Source organism: Acanthaster planci, linkage group LG10, assembly GCF_054643075.1.
Source record: "Acanthaster planci isolate LZ-2023a linkage group LG10, COTS_SCS, whole genome shotgun sequence".
Taxonomy (NCBI): Eukaryota; Metazoa; Echinodermata; class Asteroidea; order Valvatida; family Acanthasteridae; genus Acanthaster; species Acanthaster planci.
In genome coordinates, this window is record NC_141786.1 from 2,137,244 (window position 1) to 2,160,424 (window position 23,181).

The 23,181-nt window shown below is 41.0% G+C and overlaps 2 protein-coding genes across 6 annotated transcripts in view; both read right to left on the reverse strand.

Moving 5' to 3' along the window:
* The window catches only part of LOC110983507 (uncharacterized), a 55,887-nt gene extending 38,679 nt beyond the window's left edge, over positions 1–17,208 (reverse strand). For 2 of the 4 annotated variants that reach the window (XM_022242812.2, XM_087141939.1), the window contains exon 1: positions 16,817–17,204. The gene's annotated coding sequence lies outside the window, so the exon portion shown is untranslated. Of the gene's footprint in view, positions 1–16,816 lie in introns of all 4 variants that reach the window. The other 2 variants (XM_087141941.1, XM_087141940.1) reach the window with 2 other exon arrangements.
* A 1,212-nt stretch (positions 17,209–18,420) lies between these two features.
* LOC110983492 (uncharacterized) lies at positions 18,421–22,603 on the reverse strand. 2 transcript variants are annotated; one of them, XM_022242792.2, is made up of 3 exons: positions 22,401–22,603; positions 21,931–22,041; positions 18,421–20,868 (listed from the first exon to the last, which is right to left on the reverse strand). In XM_022242792.2, exon 3 carries the CDS (start codon positions 20,770–20,772, stop codon positions 19,240–19,242), a length of 1,533 nt encoding a protein of 510 aa, XP_022098484.1. In that variant the 5' UTR covers positions 20,773–20,868; positions 21,931–22,041; positions 22,401–22,603; the 3' UTR covers positions 18,421–19,239. The 2 variants fall into 2 exon arrangements, with proteins under 2 accessions (XP_022098484.1, XP_022098483.1); XM_022242791.2 differs by lacking the exon at positions 21,931–22,041 and having other exon boundaries at positions 22,093–22,603.
* Between the last annotated feature and the right edge of the window lie 578 nt (positions 22,604–23,181).

Consider the following 23,181-nt stretch of genomic DNA (forward strand, 5'->3'; position numbering starts at 1 on the left):
GTATTCATAAAATGCACATTGTAATATATAACATGGAATGAAGAAATGGGAATCACTTCCACTGTGTGAAACAACACAAAATTGACTTTTACTGATTTTTTTAAATTGTCGATATTTAATTGGCTCTCTTCATACATGTATGTAGGGTGTACACATTTTCAATTTTTGACGATGCCTTCATTGTATGAAGAGTGTACAGTTTTCAATAACATCATTTCTTATCATTAATTACAACAGCTGTGCAGCTTTGTGTAAGTGCTGCTGACTGCATTACTCCGGTAAATCTTATTTTTGATCTGATTTGTAAGATGTGTTACCCGAAAAAACCTTGGCATTGGGGATCTTACTATCTCAGTCTCATCAGAAATATTTGTATAATTACCTGTTCATTGAAAAGATAAGGATTAATTATTTAGCTCAGAGAAAATAAATGTGAAATTGCAACATGCAAAATGATAGTTGTAGCAACGGACATTATGTGCATGTCCGAATCAGACAGTTTCTCTAGGTTTTTTCCACAATCTAGAAAAAGCTGGTATACCATCATTAAAATTCCTCTTTTTAAAGTCTGTCTTTCACGATGTGTAGCTCCGAAATTCATAAAGACTTCAGCCTCTCCAGATTTTGTTTCAAAAACAATTTTTCTACAAGTAGAATGGTGGAAACGTATCTGTTAGGTCATTAAACTTACATTTTAGAAGGTTCAACTTCAAGTATGTATGTCCAAAAATATGATTGAGTTAAAAATCAGTCCTGATTTGTTCCATGTTCTGGAATAAACTTTACAATTTTGAGCAGATTTCTTGAACACATTAGCGAAGAATGTGCCATATATATAAAGTTTCCAATTGTACCCTCACCACCATGGACCCTATAGTCATCTAAGGTTAAAGGTCCACTATTTGAATGTGTTTTTTCGTAATAGTACGCAAACTCACAGGCCGTCATGGATGACCGATTAAAAATAACACTAACTGAACACAGGTCTGACTTAGGACTTGGTAACTTTGGACCTCCTTACCACATGGGTTTCTGAAACAAAACTTGGCCATGAAGAAAATTCATATAAAGCATTATCAAACACACTCCATACTTCTAAAAAAACATGAGCACGAGCATAAAAATGACAAATTTAAACGCTTTAGCGGAGAATGCACGTATGATCCACACTCTACAAAATGCAGTCTAGGATTCACACTCTGCGCAGTGCAGTCTGTGATCCATACTCTGCACAGTGCAGTCTGTGATCCACACTCTCCACAGTGCAGTCTGTGATCCATACTCTGCACATAATGCAGTCGGTGATTGTTGTACCCTAGCCTGTGCAATAAATATATATTCATTGTATCATACCTAGCCACATCTTTGGTTTCTGATTGGGAGTTACATCTACAGTATGTACAATACTGTAACACTATAATTCTATTATTGTAAATAGAGCAAGCAATGCAGGAATAAAGTTTGAAGTCTCTCTCTGCGTCCTGTTGTTTGATTTGATTTCTCCGCGTTTCCGTCAGGGAGTCTACACATTACAGCCTTTTAGCCCCAAGGATTCACGACGGTGCATACATGGCTACAGGAGGGTTATCTGGTGTGCTTCAGCCCCCTCTATTTCTTCAAGAACCTGGTGAGCCTCCAGTTCCCTGGAAAAATTGGATTTGCCTTTTTCAGACCTACATTGTAGCCATTGAGACAAAGAATTCAGTCCCGCCCGTAAAAGAGCGCTATTGCTAAATTGTCTGGGCGTAGAAGGCCAACACGTTTTCAACACCTTACCAGAATGCAATGATTCCCCAATGGAGGGCCTAGATCTGTTCGAGTACAGAATATAGATTTTGAAAAAACATTCTTAACCGCCGATTCCTGTACAAGCAGAACAATATCATTTCCGACAGCGTTCACAGCATCCTGGTGAAACAATTGATAATTATGTTGCTGCTCTACGAGAACTCATAAAACAAGTGATTTTTACACTTTCACAGACCAGATGATATGGGACTAGGTAGTAGAAAAGACGAACAGTAGTGTGGCGGTTTTCGGTTGATTGCTCAATACAGCTCCCCTTGATTGTCTGAGTTCAACTAAAGTTCAAGTTGACAAATTGTGCATACTGAGCTTGAGTTCTTTAATACTTGTTTACAGGGTTTCATATTACAGCCTTCACAGGAATTCATGGCAATAACGGGATTTCACAAGTGTTCTGGTATTCAAGGGATTTCACAGATGTCAAGGCATTCATGAATTCACAGGTGTCAAGATGGTTCACAAATTCACAGATATCACAATGTTTCATAATGCTTGACAATAGTTCACTGTGGCTTACATAAAAACTGGAATATAAATACGAAAGATTAAAATGAACACAAAGCATACATGGAAGTACATCTCCAAGTACAATAAACATGTGGAATGATTAGAAATGCTGCATAACTTGATCCAGTAATCATCCGGTTTATAAATGGTAAGAAATGAATTCACAATACTATAAAGCCCAGAATTGTATAAGAATCTAGATCCAGTGTTTATGGGGGAAACCAAGATAACGTTAGGTGTGGTGCGTGTGTATCATTAATGGAATATCGTTAGACAAACACACTATAAACATTTGTGCTATTGAACCGCTATTTTACCTTAAAAATACTTCAAGGTGCTGTTAAATCACAGAAATAACATTAAAACTAATTCTGTGATTCATAAAATATATAAAGATTAAGTTATCTCTGTCCCTAGGTCAGGTTATGAGAGAAAACTTCAGGGTTCTTTGAGTCAAAATTTATTAACGATGTCTGCTACAAACGTGGTCATGAAAAAGTACAGTTCGCGCAACAGTGCCACCATGTGGCAGGAATGTACATAGCAGGCCGCTGCCATCACAAGTAGTAAAGTAAGAGAACGTCGACTAATGGAGAAAGAACTTATTCTTCCTAAAGCTAAAGAGATCGCCCATCGCGTGGAAAATGCTGTCCAAGAAGCAAAAACACTATCACAGGGACTGGCAACAACTTGACTTCACCAGCAATGAACAAAGTTACCAGGAATGTGAGACATGCGCCATGCCCCAATTCTATACCGAAGTCTTCTAGTGCACGTGGAACAACCCTGCAATGCCATCGAACCTGTTTCACATGTGGCTCCACCCAATACCTTGCGAATTTTCCGTCTTGTCCTGCAAAGGACAAAATGTGTAACAGGTGCAGCAAGACTGGACATTTCAGCATCGTCTGCCAATCATCAGCGAGTGTTGCTGGGCCGCAAAGCGGGAAACCAAGCAGAGGGACTGGCAAACAAGGCAAGCAAGTAAACCAAGTCCTTGACGACGAGAAGGTTGAAATCCTTGTGACAGACTCATCAATGGGCAGCACTGACTTTAATGGTTGATACAGTTTCTGGTGTAACGACACAAAAGAAACCTTCCAGAAGTATTTCCTTCTCAATGCCTTAGACATGCAAACCCAGCATCAATCACTCTCTTCGCTTGCAAAGCACCCCATCAAGATCATTGGATGTTTTAAGTTTTCGGTCAAACATGTCAAGTACTCCATGATAACCAACGTACATGTATACGTGGTTGAGAAAGGTACTGATATATTAGGTAGACACCTAATTCAAGCTCTGAACATAACTATTGATGGTAGTACACTATTGTGCAATGAGATTAACACAATGAAGCCAGTGAGACTAAAACAGATGAAGCAGATGATAACATGAAAACACGAATAACATGAAAGTACCAATGAATTTGATCAGTTATTCACTACATCTGAGCAGCTTCCAAATGTAAAAGGGTTCATTAACAAAGTGAAACCGACCATGAAGTTAGACCTGTCAGTCAAAGGTTACGTAGACTACCCTTTGGAAGTAGAGAGAAGGTTTCATCTACATTGTAAATTACATGATCTTGACAAACAGGGTATACTAGAAAGGATAGATGCATCGGAATTGGTGTTGCCAATTACAGTAGCTTGGAATAAGTCTGGTGGCCCAAGAATTTGTGTAGGGCAGTAATTCCTGACAGATATCCTTCGCCCAAAATTGATGAGATTATGAGTGAATTACGAAATGCCTCGGTATTTTCCCAATTGGATTTGACCTAGAAGTCATTAGTTATTACTACATGAGGATTCTAAACCGCTCACAGCATTCATAACACACGAAGGCCTTTTTCAATACAAACGCAAGTGTTGCGGCCTTTCCTCTGCTCCATCAGCTTTCCAGAAGATGCTGAGTATTATTTTGAGTGCATCAGATGGTGTACAGTGCTATCTCGATGATGCTATCGTTTATGGTAACATGCACGCTGACAATGATAGAAATTGGAGAAGTGTATGTGCTACACTAATGCGTTACGGTATCAAGTGTAACCCAGACAAAAGCATGTTTTCAAAGTCAAGTGTGACATTTCTGGGACATACAGTCAGCGAAAAAGGCATTCAACCAGATGACAAGTTTCAAGCAATTGTTGATGCACCTGTCCCGCATGACAAGAAAAGTCTCAGGTCATTCTTAGGGTTAGCAGGGTATTTTGCAAAGTACATGTATATCCCTAACTTCGCAACTATGGTTGAACCACTGTGCATTATGATTCCAGGTAATAACAAATTCATATGGTCAGATGCAGCTCAACAAAGCTTTGACAAAGTACACATTTTGATTGGCCAAAGTCCTTGCTTGGCTATGTATGACGAACAGCTGGAGTGTCTGTGATTCACACTCCCAAAGTGCACTCTGCGATCTACACTTTGCGCAGTGCGGTCTGGGATCCACACTCTGCGCAGTGCAGTCTGTGATCCACACTCTGCGCAGTGCAGTCTGCGATCCACACTCTGCAAAGTGAAGTCTGCGATCCACACTCTGCGCAGTGCAGTCTGTGATCCACACTCTGCACAGTGCAGTCTGTGATCCACACTCTACACAGTGCAGTCTGTGATCCACACTCTGCACAGTGCAGTCTGTGATCCACACTCTGCACAGTGCAGTCTGTGATCCACACTCTACACAGTGCAGTCTGTGATCCACACTCTGCGCAGTGCAGTCTATGATCCACACTCTGCAGAGTGCAGTCTATGATCCACACTCTGCACAGTGCAGTCTGTGATCCACACTCTGCGCAGTGCAGTCTGTGATCCACACTCTACACAGTGCAGTCTGTGATCCACACTCTGCACAGTGCAGTCTGTGATCCACACTCTGCACAGTGCAGTCTGTGATCCACACTCTGCACAGTGCAGTCTGTGATCCACACTCTGCAGAGTGCAGTCTTTGATCTAAATGCTGCTTGTACTGCAGTCTGTGATCCACACTCTACACTTTGCACGTACTGCAGTCTGTGACCTGCACAGTGCAGTCTGTGATCCACACTCTGCATGTACTGCAGTCTGTTTCACACTCTGCACAGTGCAGTCTGTGATCTACACTCTGAACATACATGTATGTCTGTGATCTACACTCTGCACAGCGCAGAGCAGTTTATGCTTAACAGTCTGCACAGTTAACATAATGGTTTTTAAAATGGCAGTTGTTCAAATCATGGTTGCAAAGCTTACTAATTTAGTACTATTGTTATCACTGTTTACCATTGGCACTATGAGTCAAAAGGCACAGTGCATGTATAGTCGAACACAGGTAATACGAGCTCGAAGGGACTCTCTAAAAAACCTTGTCTTATGTTGAACCTTGTGTTATACATGAATGTGTTGACACTTATCCCATTCATAAAGCCCAAGCCTGGCATCATGCACCAGCAAGCATTGTTATACACTGCGGCAATGTACTGTTGCGTTCCCAAAATATCAAGTCGATGGTAGCATGGACTTTACTAGTGTCTACCGAATGAGATATTTGGGGTCAACAATTTACATGTATTAAAAGGTGGTGACAGTCAGACTGAACAGTTGCTCTCACTTCTCTTCATCAAAGTTTAATGTGGGTTTGAAGAAGGTGGAGCTTAACATAATACAACACGCAAAGGGAAAAGTTATGGAGAGCCGAAGTTGTATATGAGTGTATATACAGTGTGTAAACTAGAGTTTGGCAGGACAATGCAAGTCGGACGGAGTGTATACGGTACGTGTGTGTAGCATCGCACAGCCAGGCTACACTCATCGGGCCCGGCCGTGGTGGGAGCTGTCCCGGACCACCACTGTGACTAGCAAGGGCTGGACGGGGCCAGTGCCAGTATGTACCGACCACACTGCCGATCAGACCGCAATGTGATGAGCGCAATGATAAGATCGCCGCACTATGTACCATTGGCTCAGCGTAGAGACGGGGAGGACTGGGGCTAGTTAGCAGGACAAGGATGGCGAGGGACACGGGGGTGTCTCGCCCGGCAATCGGTTCAGACATAGCGGTGACGGGCCGCTACAACTCTCACTAGCACCCTAGTTCGTACTGCTCTCGCGTTGGTCCCAGCTAAGTTAGCTGGGCATTTATATGGTTACATTTCTTCGCCATAAGAATGGTCACTATCGCACTTCTCTTGGAAAGGGTCCAACTGCCACACGTTAGATTTCGCTCTGGCAACAAGGGTTTGGTCCGCCGCACCTGACAGATGAGCTAGGGAAAATCTGCTCTATTTATAGGATTCTAGAGGCTTAGGAATTAATAAAATATGAGTGTCACTGAACAGCTCAACCAATGAGAATCTTCCATCTCAAAGGGCCACATGACTTCCTGTTAGAGTCGTGTGCAAGAATCTACATGCAAGTGTTGTGTGTAAAAAGGTAAACTACGGAATAAGAAGTCACGCGTACAAAGTGTAGAGCCTGGTACACGGAAGTGCTTACCCTGTCATATTTGGTGAATGACTGATAGTTACAAAATCTGCGATTTCTCTGAAAGTCTGCCCAACCACGCAGCCACGTTGAGGGGAATTTCGGACATGCCAAACTGAGCAGAGAAAATACAAGGACAAAGGAGCCATCATGCCAGAGTAGAGCATGAATAACTTAGCGTCTCTGGTAAATGTCCACAATGCATAGCTGAGATAAATAAGAGACCCTGGGAATGCAAGGACCGAGAACGAGTAAAACTAGGGGGTGCTAGAATTCCAAGATTTGTGGGTGCGCAACAGTACTGTACATGTACTGTATGGTGCATGTACGCAGTGTATGCACTATATACATGTATGCAGTGGATTAGTATTTGCTGTACATGTGCCAGCCTTTAACTTTTTAATAAATTTTTATATTGTATCTATCAATATGATTTGAATGAATAAAACAAAGGTTTTGAATACGCCTACTTGTTTGACGCGACAGCAGAGAACAGTGGGGTAACTGTAAGTGGCCTGCCGCTCGGCGATCTGGAAACTGGTACCCGATGTAGCAAGTAAGCAAAGGTTTAATAAACTTGAGAACCAGTACGGACCGGACGTAACAGGGCGTTGAAGTTGGGGGATTTCCGTTGGTTTTTAATTGGCAGGAAGGAATCTACATGTATTTTGTAGAAATGTTCTTTTAATTTATGGAGCAGTAATACTTTCATTTTTAATGTGCAACAGGGTTGAGGGAGTTTATTTTGAACAGGGAATAAGGGACATCAGTGAACTGAAGGGAGGGAACTTTAGAAAGGTGTAATTTCCAAAACATTTTAAAATTTTCTTTCCGTTGACCGTGTGGGGTCTTTGATGAGGACTGTTTATGCATTTGTTTACTCGGCATCAAAACTTCTGTCCCATTTATGATTTTCGAGTTGGGTTCACCCATTGTTTGGTTTAAAAAAAACACCTCTTTTGGACCAAACCCACTGTGATTGAAACTCCTTTGATGCTGCGACATTGCAACACCCACGTTGTCTTGAATAAAGCGCCCTCTATTGGCACAAGGAACAGAGTCGCAAAGTCATCAGTGGTAAAACTGCAGTGCAAATTGCCGAGCAGATTAGACTTATTGGAAAACTACTGAAGCGCTCCAGTGGGATTTACTGGGATTAAGCTTTTGAAGAAGCGTTTTCAATTGTACTTGTCATTAAAAGTGCCATTGACAATGGTTTTTGACACTGCGGGTTAGGCAAAAGTGCTCCGTGTTCTCGTCTTAGCACATCTTGTGTTATGTTTTTCTCTCATAGGAATGTGTACATTTTGAACAGGACTGAAGAAATATGCTTGTAGTAAACGCAATCTTGTCTCAAGCATGCTTGTGTTAATCATGTTAGACTGTGTATTGTAGACATTTTTTACTCCTGTGGAAACTTGGAGCTGCACTGGTTGGTGCCGCCCACTCAACACATTTGGGGTTCAAGGCCTATCCCCTGCACCTATAGGAATCTTGTTAACAGCAGCTCTCTTACTGATGGTACTGCGTTTTTTCTTTGTTACCAAAAGACACCCACTCCATTACAACTTAAGTCCACTCCAACTGCACAGGTTTTTGGTACTGTGGCAACATCAATTGCTATTCCTTGTTTTGTTTTTTATTTTTATTTTTTAAAATAATACCATGCCAATTACGTGTGCTGTTACCAACTGGGGCATGGTTATTTACTTAAATATTTCGTCAATTTTAAGGGTATCTGAATACCGGTTCCCAATACGGGAACCTGCTATACCAGGTCCCAAGAATACCCATAAATATGTACATATAGAGTACTAGTAATGAGCATACAGACAGAGCAACCTGCGCAGACTCCAAGGTGGCAGACTACTTGTACCATACACGTACATGCATCATATGAGTGTCCCTGAGAAAATAAAGTGTTTTGAATTCACTATCAATTTGCAGAAATTACTGTACAGGTCTGTGTATTGACAAATGTACATGGAACCAGTGCACATGTAGTGTACTATACATGTCCGCCTACTACTGTATGTACATGTACAGAGCTCTAATCTGTGCAGCAGGCAAAGTCCACGGCCAATTCAATTGAAAATGCATTTTGAATGTTGGGATTATTTGAAGGTACCCAGTAAACTCAAATCAAATCAAAATATGACCCTATGGGTATGTATTTTCCACCTTTGCACCACTGAACTTTACATCACATCTTTCCATTGCTGAACTTCACCGAGACGCATAGTCCGTGTACACATTACCTTTGCACTGAACCTGGGCATTTGCTATCACTGCAAGCGACTCCTGCCAAGCCCCCCCCCCAAAAAAAAACAGACACAGTAAAATGGCATGTATAATGCACACTCAAAACAAACCTATAGTATCTTATCGCTGAGTCAACAGTGACCATGGCCACTCAGGAATTTTCCACAATGGCAGGGGCCAAAAGCTGCTGACTTTCTGGCTGATACTACAAACGGAACAATTCCTCAGTCACTATACTGGCCGAATCCCAATCACAACACCAACTGTCAATCTAGGAGTTACCACACTGTACCAGCACAGACAAGTCTAAACGATTCATGGTACAAAGTATCACTGAATTGCCAGAGTTGGAGCTCACTAGTTTCCGCACCTGCAGGATGTTACCTATATGTATACATGTACATGTAAATGATATTGGAAACCAAGGGGCCAAAACTGGAGGATCCAATTACAATTTCTTTTTTTTATAATTTGAACAAAAAGAATTCAAATTAATGGTACATGCACGTGTATCACATTTCTCCAGTAGATGCACTGTGTAATACTTGTATTAATCATTAAAATACAATGAACACATACATATTTGAGCACACAAACTACTGACGAACATGACAAAAGTGACAAGGTAAATGCCTCAGGTACATACATGTACATTGTACAGTACATGTACAGCACATTAGCAACTTTGTGAGCAGTCTGCTCTGAGGGAAGACATGGTACACTGTACATATTGTATACATGTAAATACATGCATGTACATGAACACTGTACACTATACAGGAGTGTTCCCAAGTCAGGGTTATCGCTTCTTTTCTTTTTTTTTACATTCACATGTGATCTTTATTCAAATCAATTTTCTTCTCACTTTTTGAAACATTTGGCAAGTTGACATTTGTATAAAGCAAGCAGATTTGGCTGTTTGTACATGTAGATTAATTTTCATTCACTTATCGGTATTTCTTTTGTTACACAATTCAAAAAAAATTTAAACCAAGAGACTTTTTTTACATGATGTAATTTGATTAAAATCACAAACTGGCAATAATAACCAGCTTTGGCTTTGTCAAAGCCTCGGTAATATACCTACATACGCTGTAGTATATACCAGTAGCAAGTACATGTATACATGTAAAGCTGTATTTCTGAAGGAACTGTCAACTCGAGTTGACAGTTACCGCTGCCATGTACTCTAACTGGTTCTGTCTAGTCAGACCTACATGTATATGTACATGAAAGGGAGTCAGACCAGAAAGAGTCAGGTTGGCTTAGTGGTACTTTCCTCGCCTTCCACCTCTGCAGTCCGGGTTCGAATCCCGGCCCGGTCCACATGTGGACTGAGTTTTCAGTCTTTACCTGATTTCGTGAGTTTTACCCGGAATATTCCTGTGGGGTTTTCCTCCCACCTCTAAAACTGGAACTGCATGCTTCTCATTGTCTCCTCTCTATCACGTCTACAGGTTTCTTCAGGCTTGTGAGCTACAGTGCCTACACATACCGGTAGGGCACTTTTGGGGAATCCTTGGTGTCATAACCAGAAACTAATAATACTAATAACAGTAAGCTGTCAAAACTAAAGTTCACTGGATTTTGAGGTACCGGTTACCAGGAGCTGAAACTTCAAAACTTCAATAAATGCATCACACCAACTTACTGTACCTGCTACATGTAGATACTGTAAAAAGCTGGCATTTTACCAGCCTTCATGTTCATAAAAAGCAGTCTCCTGTTTACAAATTAACGGCCATTATTTTAGTGTAAGTTAACTCTGGTATTAACTCGGTTTTTGTGTGATATAGCTCCTTAGACCTATTGAAACTCACTGTACTAAGAACATTGTGTTGTTGGTTTGGCTTTCACAGCATGATGACCAGTCTAATCCTCATAAAAAAAATAAATGTACACTATGGTACAATATAAGTAACACAGGTACACTCATTCCAGCAGTTTGCACAAACAACTCTGAGGAGGACACTTCTAATCGGGTTAAATCACATCATGATTACATTCTATAACATGGAACTCATTTGATTCACGCACTGAAACCAAAATGCTGGTTTAAATCTCAGCAAATGGCATGATGATCTCAATCACAAAAAAACTGCCAACTGGATTTCACGTTATACATTTATAACCCAAGTGTATTTGTCGTTTAAAATGTGCAAACCCTACATGTACATGTAGACCTACATGTACATGCATGTGTGGTTGAAAATCAAATGAAAAATTGCAACATTTTTGCTCTTTTCAAGAAAAGTTAACGTATCAGATTTAAATTAGCGACTCTTCAAAAAAATATTTGACTTAAATCACATACGGATAATTCTATCAAATTACTCTACAGTATGTGGCTAGTAAGCCTGTTTGCCACCTCACACAAAATGTCCCCACGACATAAATCCCTTAGTCAAATTTAATTATATGTACTTTACTTATTGATTTCAACCATCAATGTAACATCATTAGTGAGTCTAGTACTGAAGCCTAGACAAAGGATGACAAAAACGTAATAATATTATCTAAAGTACTGTTAACGTTGTGCTCCTGATTTGTGCAATTCATCATCAGTTTGTTAATTCAATCACGTACTTTAATACCAATGTTCTGGAATGTTTAAGTAATTACCAAATTTTATGGCATTTTGCAAGCAACTTCTAATGAGATAAGAGCCTCAGACCATGTACATGTACATTAGACACTATACCTGCCATAATGGCTTCTACAACCACATTTATTGATAAATTATTCTTGTCATATTTTGCACTTATAATTAATACAAATTAGGAAATAGACTGAAAACTTGGTTGGTACAAGTAAAGCCGCAAAAAAACTTTCTTTGGTTTTTGGTGAATGCTCACGTCGCCGTAGACCTGAACATCGGCAAAATAATATATACAGTGTATGTAAATATGTACAGTAAAGGAGTCCCTGTAGTTTCCTATACATTTAGTAGGGCACTCTTTTTCAGATGACGTCATTTCAATATTACACATTTACATCTGGAAACCAGACAAACAAGGTGGTCTCATGTCCTGTGCACAGATACATGTACAAGCTGAACATGCGAGGGCCAGTCTATTTTAGTGTTGGTAGCGGCCGGCGTTACGTGTGCATGTAGTCGCAATTGGAGCCAGCTACTGACCACTGAGAAACTGGAGATTTGGGGAGGGGGGGCTAAAAGACTGTGTGTGTAAAACATGAAAACAAAGCTGTTAATTACTTTATCAGTTAATGTTTACTGGTACATGAACTTGTTTGCATTTGACATAGCATGGATTACCTCAGACAAATAATTCTAAACCTTTCAGTACATTTATAAAAACTTTGAAGCTACACGTATGTTACTGTAGGCAATGTACAGTGAACATTTAGCGCAGCTTCTTGACGAGTGTGAGCAAACATCTTCACAAACTGTGATAAAGGGGCTGTATGTACAGAACTTGTAAGCATAGGTGCAAATTACCAGTAGAAACACTGGTATTTTCCTGGGGCCAACACATCAGTCACATGGTCAGACTGTCAACCATCTGTTGTTGGGTCACCATTATTTTACATTCATTTCGACAACGTTTTTAAGTCAGGACTTTTCACTTTGCATCATTTTATTTCAACCAGAAAACACACTGAAACTGTGTCACTCGAGTCACTTTAAGGGTCCAATTTTCAAGTTTTCAAAATTACAAAGAAATACAAAATAGCTTGGTATTGGTCATATTTTCTCACTCTGCTCTATCAGTCAAGGAGAGGAGAATTTTAACTTTCCAGTAAGTTTGTCTCAGGTTAGTGCAAGAGGCACGTGTTAATTAATGGGAGTAAAAATTCCTTTTTGCATTCGTTCACACAGTTCATGTATCTTGAGTGCAACTGAGGGTTAACAATGTGAATGGGATCTCAAATATACAAACTCATAGTGCCGATTTCTTAACATCGGTCTAGTTTGTTCACTCATCTGTGTCAACATCACAAGCTGTTCACCATTGCAAAGAGGACATTCTGCCCTTTCTAGAAGTATACTTCTCTTTCCCAGAAACTGCCACTACAGTCATTTTTATCTTGGTATACTTTTTATGTGGAAACCTTGTACATGTACAGTGGAGGTTAATCTTGTTCATGAATGGTACATGTATATTTGAGACACTTTTTTTTTCTTAGCAGAATACCAAGGAGATGGCTAGGGAGCATCTGTTTCATGTTCACATTCAATCATGAAGTCTAGTAGCTTGGGCACCATCTGGACTTAATTTGGATTGACTCACAGGTCACAGCATTCATGCTGCTCTAGGATATAAAACATGACTCAGCAACACATGACACACCGTACATGTAATTCAACATGACTGAATTAAATACTATGTATGTACATGTAAGTCAGCTATCAAAACACTTTTTGAGCTTCCTATTTACCCGACCTGCTCTGCTTCAAAGGAATATTCCTAAAGTATTTTGATGGGAACTTTGGAAAAATGTGAAACTGGAAAAAACAAAGAGAGAAAGAATCTCAAACTTTAGTTTAAATGTGATGCAAAAAAGGTTTAACTGACATAGGCCACTTTATTTGAAATAAATGCCACCCAACAGTAAAAAATGCCTTCCAATTGATTTCCCCCAGTACACAGACGTATGGGAAATTTGACTGATTTTGACTGATATGACAACTGTGTTAAGAATGCATCTTAGCATAGGAGGGTTAAAAATCAGCTGGTTCGTTCTATAAATTTGAGGTCTAACAGGATGAATTTTTTGTTGTCCCTGTTTAGAGTTACACCTGACCCGTGTACATTAATTTTGTCTCACCGGTACTTGGGGAGACTTACATGCACATGTAGTTTGCATTACTTGATTACTTGAACATTAAAGTTTTTGTTCTACACTTACAAATCAAACATGTATTGGCCATGTCAGATGCAAAACAGCACAGAATAGCCCACATATCTTATTGTCACATCAGGGCAAACTTGTAAAAATTCAAACAAGAAAGTTTGTTCCAGCATCCAGAACATTATTCATTTTTGCAGAAGAAAACATCTGGAAATGAGGCACTGCATGGTGCAATGTACCTATGTGCAGAAACGTTGTGCTTTATTTTGTTAAAACAGCTTGGAAACACACCCAGGTCTTTGTAACAGTACAAGGCACAGGTAGGCATGCATACTATGTATATACATATGTACACGTAGATAGCCAAGCGCCCTGATATACATGTACATATACTAACATGTACATTGTAAAGTGCATGACCTTCATTCAGTACTTTTTAAAGAAAATGGACACCTCTGATTTTTGGGGGGTTTCATTGCAGTTTATTTAACAGCCAAAAAACCCGAACAGCAAGTTCTCAGACTGACAATGTTCTGATTTACGTTAACTTTATATCAAAAGAATATAACTGAAAAATAATTAATCTACAAATTTCAAGTAAAATAAAAAAACAGACACAACAAAGGAAACTGCACAGAGGTACAGTTAAAAAGTAGAAAACTTGAATAAAATCAGCAAAATTTTTAACATATTTTAATTTACTCTAGATCAACAAATATTTCAACACGAGTCAACTGCCCTACAAAAAGTGTGTCCCCTGTGAAAATGATTACCCTGAATGATTTATCAATTGTGGCCTGGCAGGAATAGAAGCTCCACAAGAAATTGTTTTGTGAATAAACATAATATCGAGTTAATGTCACCGTGCTGAGTAGTGCAGAGCAGTACTTTCCCAAGGGATATGGTTAATAGGTACATGTAGCATGTTGAATCACAATTTGGGGGAAAAGATTAACACACCAATAACTTCAAAGAGATGCACGCAGATATGGTCTTCAACATACTGTTGCCAGGTATTCTAATGGTTGGAAATTTGTTGATCTGAGTCAATTCAGACACATGTAATTCACTACACTGTATTCGAATATTTGACCTTCAATTCGATCGAACATCCAGATATTGATGATGGTGAAAATATACAAAATCAGTTGCAATAATGCAAAAAATTGTACGTTATAATCACTATAACAGCTTGTCAGGAATATCCAGCCATGATTTAGCAGGATTTAAGAGACAAACAACACTTCTTGCACTGCTGAAAATTTCTTTTACTTTTAAATGTTTTAATGAATAATTTGCTTTTTGAGTCATAAGATTTCTGTCACTTTTCACTTGAATCTGCTTGAAACATGCCTCCGTATTTACATGTAGTCGGAAAATTACACAATCGATCGAATATTCGGATATTCAGCACAGCCCTATAGTCTGTTGCCTATGCGGGACCTTGGGGGTTCAGGGTATTGCAACCTCCCAGTTCAGCCACTAATTTCTGTTAAAAAAAAGTGTCTGAGTAAACAGTTCCAATGCTCAAGCTTCCAAGGCATTCCTCAAGCTAATGTACCTTCAGGTGGCAGATACAAAACACCAAATAGTGACTGCCTTCATGTGTTAATGCCTGAAATGTTAGCATTAACTCATGTTAATACCTAAAAATGGCAGCATTAACTTGTGTCAATGCCTGAAATGGCAGCATTAACTCGTGTCAATGCCTGAAATGGCAGCATTAACTCGTGTTAATGCCTGAAATGGCAGCACTTACTCATGTCAGTGCCTGAAATGGCAGCATTAACTCGTGTCAATGTCTGAAATGGCAGTATTAACTTGTGTTAATGTCTGAAATGGCAGCATTAACTCGTGTTTCTGTCTGAAATGGCAGCATTAACTCGTGTCAATGCATGAAATGGCAGCATTAACTCGTGTCAATGCCTGAAATGGAGCATTAACTCATGTCAATGCCTGAAATGGCAGCATTAACTTGTGTCAATGCCTGAAATGGCAGCATTCACTCTATCAATGCCTGAAATGGTAGCATTCACTTGTGTCAATGCCTGAAATAGCAGCATTAACCCGTGTCAATGCCTGAAATGGCAGCATTAACTCATGTCAATGCCTGAAATGGCAGCATTAACTGTGATGGTTCCATCATCAATGTTCAAATGTGCTCTCGATATATACAATAATGATACCAGTACCCCTCAAGCATGCTGTAAACACCTGCCTTCACCTCTAAGTTAATGAGTTAATTGCTTAAAAACAACAGCAAGAGAGACTGGATGTTGGTGTTTTTGTGTTTTTTAAATACATATTCTTAATATAATAATGTTCATGCCATTTGTTTGTCACCCAGCGCCCAATTCAGGGCTAAAGGTGACCACACGTTTGCATATTAATGAGTTACTTTCTAGTCAAATCTCCTGTCAGGAAGTTCTACCACACATCCAAAGTTCTGGTGTTTCAAAGGGTTAGAAATCAAATGTGTTTTTCGTAACTTTCTTCAATATTAAAAACTGAAGTATATACAAGTATTACATGTATCCTTCAGTTAGCGAAAAACATGCAATTTGTTCGATACTGTGTTCCAATTGAAGCACATTATGATAGGCCTTTTTGTATAAAAAATATGTGTTCATAGTGCCAAACGTTCCGCCTTTGGGTTTGACGAAAGTCTCGATCTGGTCTGGCAACGGGCCTGTGTTTGTTGGTTTATAGACCACGGTCAGACTACATGTTGAACTACGGGTAGGACGTACGTGTAGATTGAAGCAAGGTGCTGCTGTACTGCTAGCATCATGCACCTGTACCGGCGTCGCGCCTTGCACGCTGGGCCGGGGCTGGGCCTTCTGCAGTTAAGACACCCATGCATGCCGCGCCGGACCCCTGACTGTGCTGAGTGACAGTGCCGATATAAGTACAACTTCAAGTGCGCGTGGCGGCTAGACGAGAGGCTTACAAAATAAAAGTTTTACCTGCTTCATGAGGCAACTAGTAGTTATAAACTCTGGATCTGTGACTCTGATAAATCGGGTATCCGCATCACATCAGAGAGAGTTACTCGATGAACCCACCTGGCTGCTCAAATAGTTCAGCAAGCAGCCTGCCAGATCGTCAAGGCACAGTCGAGTGGCGTTCTTACTCGATCGACCTGCCTCATTTACGCGTGGTCTGAGCTCTGGGTAAACACCAGATTGCAACTTCACCTCATCATCTGTGTTGTCTTCGTACGGAAGTACTAAAGCGTACATACGGAAGTACGGAGGCGTATAAGGGCCACTTGCACAAAAAATTGAGTTTCTACCTCACTGCGGCGAGTTAACTCGTCGCAGCAAGATAGTAACTCCAAAAATATTGCAAGTGGCCTTTATACACTTCCGTTTCTTGGAGCACGATCAATGCATGCGTTCGAAGGGAATGAGGGAGAGGGCGCTGTTGGATGTTAAAAATGGCCTCGTCATCCGACGTAATACTTTTGGGCCTCATCAATCCCTCCGATTTGGGAGAGTTGGACGCAATGCTTTCTTCATACCTGTTCTGCTACCGACAACAAGAAAAACAGCATGAACAACAACAAAGAAAATGTCCACGTTTCGTCCTCCACAGGCGAAGCAAAATGTAATCGGACCCCTAGCTAACGTTCAATTCTTTGCGACATGGGCTTAATTTCGATTCGATCTTATTTCTTCCTGTACCATTGATGATATGCACAAAGTGGAGCATGCCGTTAGGTACGTGAAAGCAGATCAAGAAAACTAATTTCATGGAAGCATATGTTTTTGTTTTGGGAACAAGAAATGAGAATTTCTACAAACTATCTTTAAGGCTTTTTAGGTGCGCAGGCCCCCTCAATACTCCTCATTTTGATTTCAAAACAACGAAAACAAATCTTTCTCTTCTACGGGGCCGTGACCTCGTTTGCTCCTCTCCATCAGCCAATGGTCGGGGAAACCCCAATAATAATCCCTGAGATGATACAGTCAAACCCCACCACTGTCCATGTCGGGTGCACTTACAGCACATGACCTAAACTTGATGTTCATGGCGAGCTTATTTTGCTTTGTCCTTGATCCTACCAGGATGTCTTATAAGATCCAACCGGCTCGTTGGGTCTTGGGATGTAGTTCGCTGCACTGTTACGGCCTTAAATTGGCTTCTTGGGGGACGGGCGCCCCACGCCTCTCGGAAACAATTAAGAAGTTAAAGAGAAATAAAGACCCCCCCCCAAAAAAAAGGGGAAATGGCAGAAGCAAAGGGGATGAAAGCTTCAAATACCTTGTAAAAACTGACCACCTACCCCTGTTGATGGTTTGCCAGTTTGCATGAGGAAGAGTAGCCCCTTTCCACCTACCCCGACGGATCATTAGAACCTCCCTCCAATTGCTCATGTCTCTACGGTGATGTAACCGACTGCAGCACAACATTATTTTGAACTTGAAAGAGTGAAACGATTAAATAAATTCTGTTTTTGTTAACAACCAGGAGGTATTCAATCTGTCGGTAATTTTTTGTCCCAAAAACTGGTTTTGAATGATTGTTACACTCCTTGAATAAGAAGAACAACTTTGAAGAGAAAGGGTCTAGGCTCCATACATTAACTTTTATTCGCTCCTTTATTACCGTCGTCATGCATTAGTCTTTGTCTGTAGGCCTACAAGTAGTTTTATTGGCCTAACGTCTGTCAAAAAGTTTCTTCGGGTTAAAATGGCACGTTCTCGGGTCGTTCTAACTCAGAAAATATATTTGGAACCTACTAGAAAATGGACTACATGTACATGTGTGTACGAGTTAGTTCAAGAACCTTGATCTGACCCGTTTTAACAGAGCAAAGCTTAGGCAAAAGTAAAAAAAAATCAATAAATAAAAAAATATAAACTGAAAGCAAACAACCTAAGTAAATTTGATAAAGGTTTAATCTTAGGTGAAGAACAGGTCTAATAACACGTATTTTGTCGTGGTACAAACATTCATCCTAATTCACGTCCTTGTAGTTGTACAAGTATCCAAATAGGTTTAGAAGGAACGGTTGGCGGTCTGTTTCAAGCCTCATGTAATTGTCTTAGGGGACTGATCTAGTTTTCAGGAGTGCTGGTAATGATCATAAGGGCGACAGTTGAGTTTGAGGCGTATGGACGCCTCAAATCCTGCGGGACGCCCCTTGAAGAAAAAAGTACACACTAAAATGATAATTTCTCCTGTGTGTCAACTGGCATTGGGATATTGAGATTTGATTGTATTTACTAATTAGCCACATCATTCCGCTAGCACTGCTACATCTGTCTGAGTCGGAACTGCGTTTTGGATTACCCTCTCACCCTCACTCCGATCTGCTATCGAACTATTCTAGTGGGGTAAGCTAAGTTAAGATGCCTTTATGAAGAGCGTTTAGGCCCTAATTCTAATACAAAGCATTAAATACTCTTTGATTTCCCCTCTTCCCAAGATGTCCATTTCTTCTGGTGTGTGTTCTCAGACCCGAACTCTTTGTGTCTGGCTGGTCCCATCGTTCCAGAACGCTCAGCCTGCCCATGGCTCGATAAAGATCGAAAGCCTTTGCCGAGTCCGGTACCAGTAAGGAGGTGAGGTCGGTAAACCTCGGGTCCTTTGACGGTTCGGTTGTGGTGAGCTGAGTCGAGGCTGGGCGCTTTGTGAAAGAGACACGACTCTTTCGATGCCTTTTCTTGTGCTTGAACTGAGGACTGGCCGTGGACAATTTTCCATGCGAACGTCGGAGAGGTTTCACGGCTGGAGATTTCACAGCTCTCGCGTCTTCCTCCCCAGTATCGTTGGAGTCATTTATCAAATCAGGTTTTGAGGGACTCGACTGTGACCTACGCCTGAAACCGGAGTAGGCAGTCGTATGCCTCCTCCTGGATTCGCTGACAAATTTGGCGGCACCTTGATCCACCGACTTGCTCCTGTACAATGCTGTGGTGACTGGAAAGTTGTGAGAATGCGTGGTCTTTGTTTGAGCACCCGCGGTAGCAAAAACGTCATCCTTTGATCCTTGGGAAGAAACGCTCTCTGCAATTTCAGGTAGTGGGGATTTTCTCGTCGGGTTTATTGCCTCTCTAAGAAAAGCCCTCTTTGAAGGCCCCCGTGCGCTATCATCTGTTGGGTGAGTGTCGTAGTCAGGAGAGTTACCATCGGTGATCGACTTCAGTGCAAGCACAGTGCTATCTTCGTCAGGGTTACCCTTGACGTAACGCATCATGGTAGGTGTTGCTAGGAAACGCTCTGCCTCTGCTACCTGCGAATCTGTGGACCTGGTTCGATCACAACTAAGCGGCCGCATGTATGAGGGTGACTTATCCCTTTTGGGTCTCGATGTGCCGTCACCAGGGGCATCTTCACCTGTCTGCGAGGGCCGAATTCCTGGCAGTGGTTTTGTAGCATCAGGGCCCATCTGCACATCCCGTTTGTTTGCGGTGGCAGAAGTGGGATCGAAAACAATTCCTCCCTGCGTCAGTATAAGACCCCGCTGATGCACAAACACGCTCTTTCGTTTCAACAGCTGGTAGCTCTTCCTGTCATTGTCCTCGTTGAGCTTCTCAAACTCCACTCCAAGTCTCCTGGTCTCGTAATCATTCTTACCGAGGATGCACTTGCCGACGGCACTGTCCTTGGTATTCATGGCCGTCTCCAAGCCCTTCTCGCGGTCCAGGAGGATCCGTCTGGTCAAGACCTTCTCCGACTGCAGGCTGACTCTCGGTGGGTCATCCAGGGCATTGCTACTCCCTGCACGGACAGAGACCTTCCCAATCTGGTTGATCTTGAACTTCTTGGCTATGGCAAGCGCACGTTCCTTGTTGATGTACTTGGGCTGGGCTTGTTGGCGCGGCTTCCGGAGGCTCGAAGGCTTCTTAGTTGGGCGCGGCAGGCCCAGGATTGTCTCCACATCCAGCATGGTGTGTCCAGTCTGAGAGTACATGGCCGTGGTTCAACCACTACCAGGGTCACTCCGCCGGCGACAGAGCTTTCCAACTCATGATCAATTCGCAAATGCGATCAGTGCGTCATGGTGTTTCTGAATGGATATAAATGGATACACAAAAACTGCATTCATCTGATGCTCAACGGTTTATATTTTGATGAGGATTATCTGAGCACGTAAAAATTTTCTTTGTATTATTTGTATTAAAATCTCAGTGGAAAACTCTCTATATAGCAAAAAATTACATATAGCATTTTCATCTTTATTTGACGACGAATAGACTACTTTCAGTCACGTGATTGTTGAAAGCATTCAATATACACGGATCAGCGCGGAAAACGCGCCTTCGAAGTCTCAACATTCATGAAACTGCCAATAGAACTGAATACACAGATTTAAAAATGCATGCGCCTCCACGGACATGGTGCGCTTCCTGGAATGTCTTTGCCTATCACATTACGTCACGTGAAAAACCTTTGTAGGAAGAATTATACAAATGTCAGGATTCTTTACCAGTTAAAAATGAATTTCACCGGAATGCAGCATTTTAACATAAGCTCCCTAAACACGTCACTCACATTGAAAAGAGACTGAAGCCTAATCTGGACAATGGTGTTAGGTAATAGATTGTCAATAGACAGAATACGGACAACAATCAGTCGGAAGCTTAATCCTTACCAAAGTCTGAACGGTTTTATCTTTAGTATGTTCTTGGAATTATCCACAATCATTTTGAAGGACAACGTCAGGAAATTAAATAAGGCGAAGATCAATTGATCGTGTCTTAGCAAGTGCATGGCACTTTTCATTTTCCCACGCAGAGTAAAATTCGTCTAATGATCAACTATGAAAATACTTCGTATAGATTAAATTCGGTGCAATACCATTATGTTTAAGGTGGTTACAGTCGCACGCCACCACCTAGCTCTCAATTTAAATTGGAGACTGGTGTAAGCCGACTCAGACACCACGATATGTAGAAATAAACTTTAAGGATACAGTGCCTCGAAAAAATATTAGGCTTGATTCTAAATTAGTTCTCTCTTAGTTCTGTTCCTTGCTCTATGGTTCGGTTCAATGTTTCAATATCAGCATACGTTCTGTGAATCACCAGACCTGTTTGTACTCTTAGTGAAGAAATTAAGAACAACTAACTTTGGGTGACATGTCGTTCCGAAAATCACAAGTTTTTGTCTTGGTGTGGGGCTGGTTGACTTGCTGATTGCGGTGTGGCTTACATGGCTGATGATAACTGACTCAGTTTGTCTGCAAAACGTGAATTTAAAAGTGAACACGATGAAATGACATTCTACTTACCACATTTCAGACTGCGGCTGTTCACAATTATACACGTCCGTCTAAAGTGTTGCATACCCGTTATATGGTTTAATTGCATTCAAAGTTCAACTGACGTTGCTCAGGCTACATTCCTGCTGGAATGCTTTCTGGTTGCTACGTGCTAATCCAAGCAAGATTTTGCATTACCTCCTCAGAAACACCTGTTCATTAATATCCTTCACTCTTTGGAAAGAAGTGATTTAATTTCCTCCAACAATGTATGATCTATCGCCACAATCACGGTGTTCAAAGTTTAACAGTCGAGGAAAGGATATACATGTAATTACCAGTCTCTAACGCATGTTTCTCTTCCTAGTCGTGTGATCTCGAATGGGACGCTTGCACTTCGACAGGTGTTACTGGGCGGCACGTTGAAATTGTGTTTGCCAACTGTAAACTAGATGACTGGACTATAATGATTTATGACAGTACTCGTTATATTTTTCTTTCACACAGTATCACCCAGATCCATGTGATTTTATATACGTGTACCGTGAATTCACTCAACACTTGAGTGCGTTGTGAGCAACAGGTTAGCAACGGCACTGCATGGGGGGACGTAGTTATGAATGGGGCTGCTGGTGGCATCAGATATGGCGGGCCTCCTACAACAAAATAATTTGTTGCTGGTAGTTTAATCTTATAAGACTTAAAGGTTTTCATGGTGAAAGAAACTAGATCTACAGTAAAGATTGCGGTAACACCATGTATTTATCTCTTCTTTGAGTATGTGTGGTTCTGAGAAGAACCGGGGAATAACTCGACTTTTCGAACAGTGTACTCTGTCCGTCTTCAGATAGTTTAATCTTGTATGTGAAACGTAAAAGAGCCGAGTAGTTTTTACATTTACATGTGCTCTGACCTTCTTGGATTGGTCTAGGATTTGGCTTTACGAGTATTTGTCAGGGCTTTTACAGCATGACTACGATTAAGCTATTTTCTTACAAATTACAATGGACGATATCGATCGGTATCCTATGCAAAGCTCTTTTACAACAGGTCGTTGCATGTTTGGCACTGCCAATGTCCATATTTTTTTCTAAAACGCTCTGTGCAAGAAATCTTTTG